Here is a 2,841-nt window from a genome sequence, read left to right as displayed (position 1 = left end):
ATAACAGAGAAACCATCTGGGCCTGGGCTTTTCCCAGATGGGGTTGTCTTAAGTGCCCCCTCTAGCTCAGAAAGGGAGAAGGGTGATTCCAACCAGACCCTATTTTCATCCGTGATAGTTGGGAACTGTACGTCGCAAAGATATTGTGCTACCAACCCTCGAAACGTGTTAATCTCAACTGGGGACTTGGGGTCTCTCAGGTTATATAGCTTAGTATAGTATGATTGAAAATCAGATGCGATATCCCGAGAGAGCGTGTGAGTCTCGCCCGAGGGAGCATTAATAGATTGGATAAATAGACAGGCTCTTTGTGCTCTGAGGGCCCTAGTACTTGCCCGGCTTATTCCCCCACTGGAAAAAACGACCCCTACAAAGGCGGAAATCGCGTCTCACTGAATCAAAAAGAAGTTTGTTCAGGGCTACTCTGGTAGCTGTCAACTCAGTGAGAAGTTGGGGAGAAGGACACCCTTTGTGAGATGTCTCTAATGACTTAAGCCTCTGCAAAAGAGCCTCTTTTTTTCCGTTTTTTCCTTCTTCAGCATTGACGCCAGCTGGATCAGTTTACCTCTGAGGACGCATTTATGAGTCTCCCAGACAGTAACACTGGAGACCTCCGGAGTTTCAATAATTGAAAAATATTCATGTAGGGCCAACTCCAGTTGAGTCTTACAATGAGGGTCAACTAGAATTTGTTCATTCACTCGCCATAAGCATTGTTTTGAAATGTTTTCTTGATTGCAGGTGCTTGCTGAAGGTGCGTTTTTTAAAACTTCACTTTTGCGACTTTAAACCATGCTAGCACCCGTTTTCAAGTACCCCAAATTTAATAGGACTACTTATTTTCACCAAAAAATACTTCTTAATGCTATTCTTCACCACTTGTGCAAAGACACTAATTAGATGCTATTGACACAACCCCAAATACCTTTATTAGGGCCATTCGGGAAAATCTATATTGATCCCCAATGTTAGGGCATCTTTTGGGGGGTGTCAGGCTGATTTCCCCATTTCTGACAGCACTTTTACTCCTGTTTGAGTTTCGTAGGGACGCGTTTTCGCATCTTTCAGAATTGAATACGGCGAATAGCGGAGAAGCGCACGAAAAGTTTTCCCATGCAAACACGTGATGTAGGCTAAAAGTGCAGAATGCGAAAAAGTATAGCGGGTGCGAAACCAATTGAATACAGGCCTTAATTGTCATCAGCCAGAACATAAACTTGCAACAATGCCGCCTTGCAGTGACATTTGGTGGACAGTGGAAAGTCGCAGAATGGGCGAAGGCAGTCATGTGACCTTACGGCATCGGCTCTCATACTTTACTACTGTATCTTATTTATTATTGTGTAACTCTCCCCCAGTGCAACAGAATCTGCGACACTACTTACACATTGCCTGCAGGTATCAGGAGCGCTCAGCTTATGTGACAAGTTTCTAGTTTGCTGTAAACATCAGTGTTCTTTAGGACCGAATGTCATATACCAGCATATCTCCTTCATGCTATTTATTTTGTTAAATACCATTGATTCATTATAATATTCCAATTAGCTTCTGGCAAATGTCTTGACTATACTGTTACATTGATTACATAGGTACCATACCACACCTGTATACCATTACCTAGTGTCCTAAGCAATGGGTATATGCTGTGCATGTATCTTTTCAGCACATATAAGTAACATTATAGTACAAGATTAGTACTGTACTTAGAAAGATATTGTATTTTTTTTCTAATTTAAGTTTTTTCTTGCACATTTACAGAAAATGTGGCTGCCTCATTTGGGGCTAACAGAGGCACATGGATTCAGACTGCAGAGCGGCGGAGCTCTGAACCCCGAGATCATTGATGCCGCTCAGTCCATACTGTGGCGGCAATTTAATACGCAAGGCTTGCAGTGCACATGGGGAGGAATATTTAGCTCCTATAACCCCGTCTCTGGGCCTGCAGTACAGATCCACCCAGATAAGCCTCGCAGACACTGTTTCATGTCCTGTTTTCGGAATGGGCAGATACAAGTCGCGGACAGTGCTCAACAGTCAGAGTTTACCGCCTGTGCTCTGAAACAGCTGCAAGAACTGTACGGGACTGTTGTTCCAAAGGACACACTGAAAAACATCAAAATCCTGGATGTGGAGCAACAGCAGGAAACCTCCAGTGACTGCGTAGTGTATTCTATAGCAAATGCTGTGGAGATCCTCTTCAATGACGACGTTCCGTCTTGCAGCTACATCTATGAATTAATGAGGGAACATCTCATTGACTGCCTAGAAAATGGAACTTTTACACCATTTCCAAAAACTAGGAAAAGGAAACGTCGTGAGGAGTATGGGAGCAGCAAGAGGAGGAAATGTACTCCAGGTCATTAGATGCAGGTTCACATAAAATCCCTGGTGAAGCTGTGATTGGCCGATATGCATCGGGACCCACCACTTACAGACACGGCCACCTGCTCTCACGCTGCCAGGTTACCAGTAGAGGATGGCACGCTGCACCAACGCCGAACTTCCGGCTAAGCCAGGCTCGACACAACCGCAAGGTTGTTAACAAAGAACGAAGATCTGCTTCCCACAGCCCCGGAGTACACCCCTCGGTGCTACAGACCCGAATGTCACTACAACGGACACTGCTGCTGTACAGTTTGGCCGGGAGAATAAAGAATCAGGATCAGACCGAGACAAACATCCGGAAGCTTAGCCACCTGTCTCAGCACTGTGAGCAAGACACAGACAGTGCTCACTTACACTGTACCCTGGACCTCCGGGAGTCACCTGTAGAGGAGGGTTACAGTGATCTACAGGAGCACCCTCCATGGGAAGCTGGGAGCTCAGCCTGCGGGGGACAGA

General features: G+C 45.5%; 1 protein-coding gene across 1 annotated transcript; it reads left to right on the top strand.

Annotated features, from left to right (window-relative positions):
- The first annotated feature begins 1,761 nt into the window (after positions 1-1,761).
- On the top strand, positions 1,762-2,364 carry LOC148525417 (uncharacterized). The gene has a single exon (XM_088470925.1). It carries the CDS (start codon positions 1,762-1,764, stop codon positions 2,362-2,364), a length of 603 nt encoding a protein of 200 aa, XP_088327051.1.
- The last annotated feature ends 477 nt before the right edge of the window (positions 2,365-2,841 follow it).

The sequence above is a fragment of the Taudactylus pleione genome, unplaced genomic scaffold (genome assembly GCF_031769625.1).
Source record: "Taudactylus pleione unplaced genomic scaffold, aTauple2 ptg000108l, whole genome shotgun sequence".
Taxonomy (NCBI): domain Eukaryota; kingdom Metazoa; phylum Chordata; class Amphibia; order Anura; family Myobatrachidae; genus Taudactylus; species Taudactylus pleione.
Note: the sequence above shows the minus strand (reverse complement) of the source record. Positions and strands in the feature narration are given on the sequence as shown.

Coding starts and splice junctions, on each gene's coding strand:
- LOC148525417 (XM_088470925.1), top strand. CDS start 1,762: ATGTGGCTGCCTCATTTGGGGCTAACAGAGGCACATGGATTCAGACTG.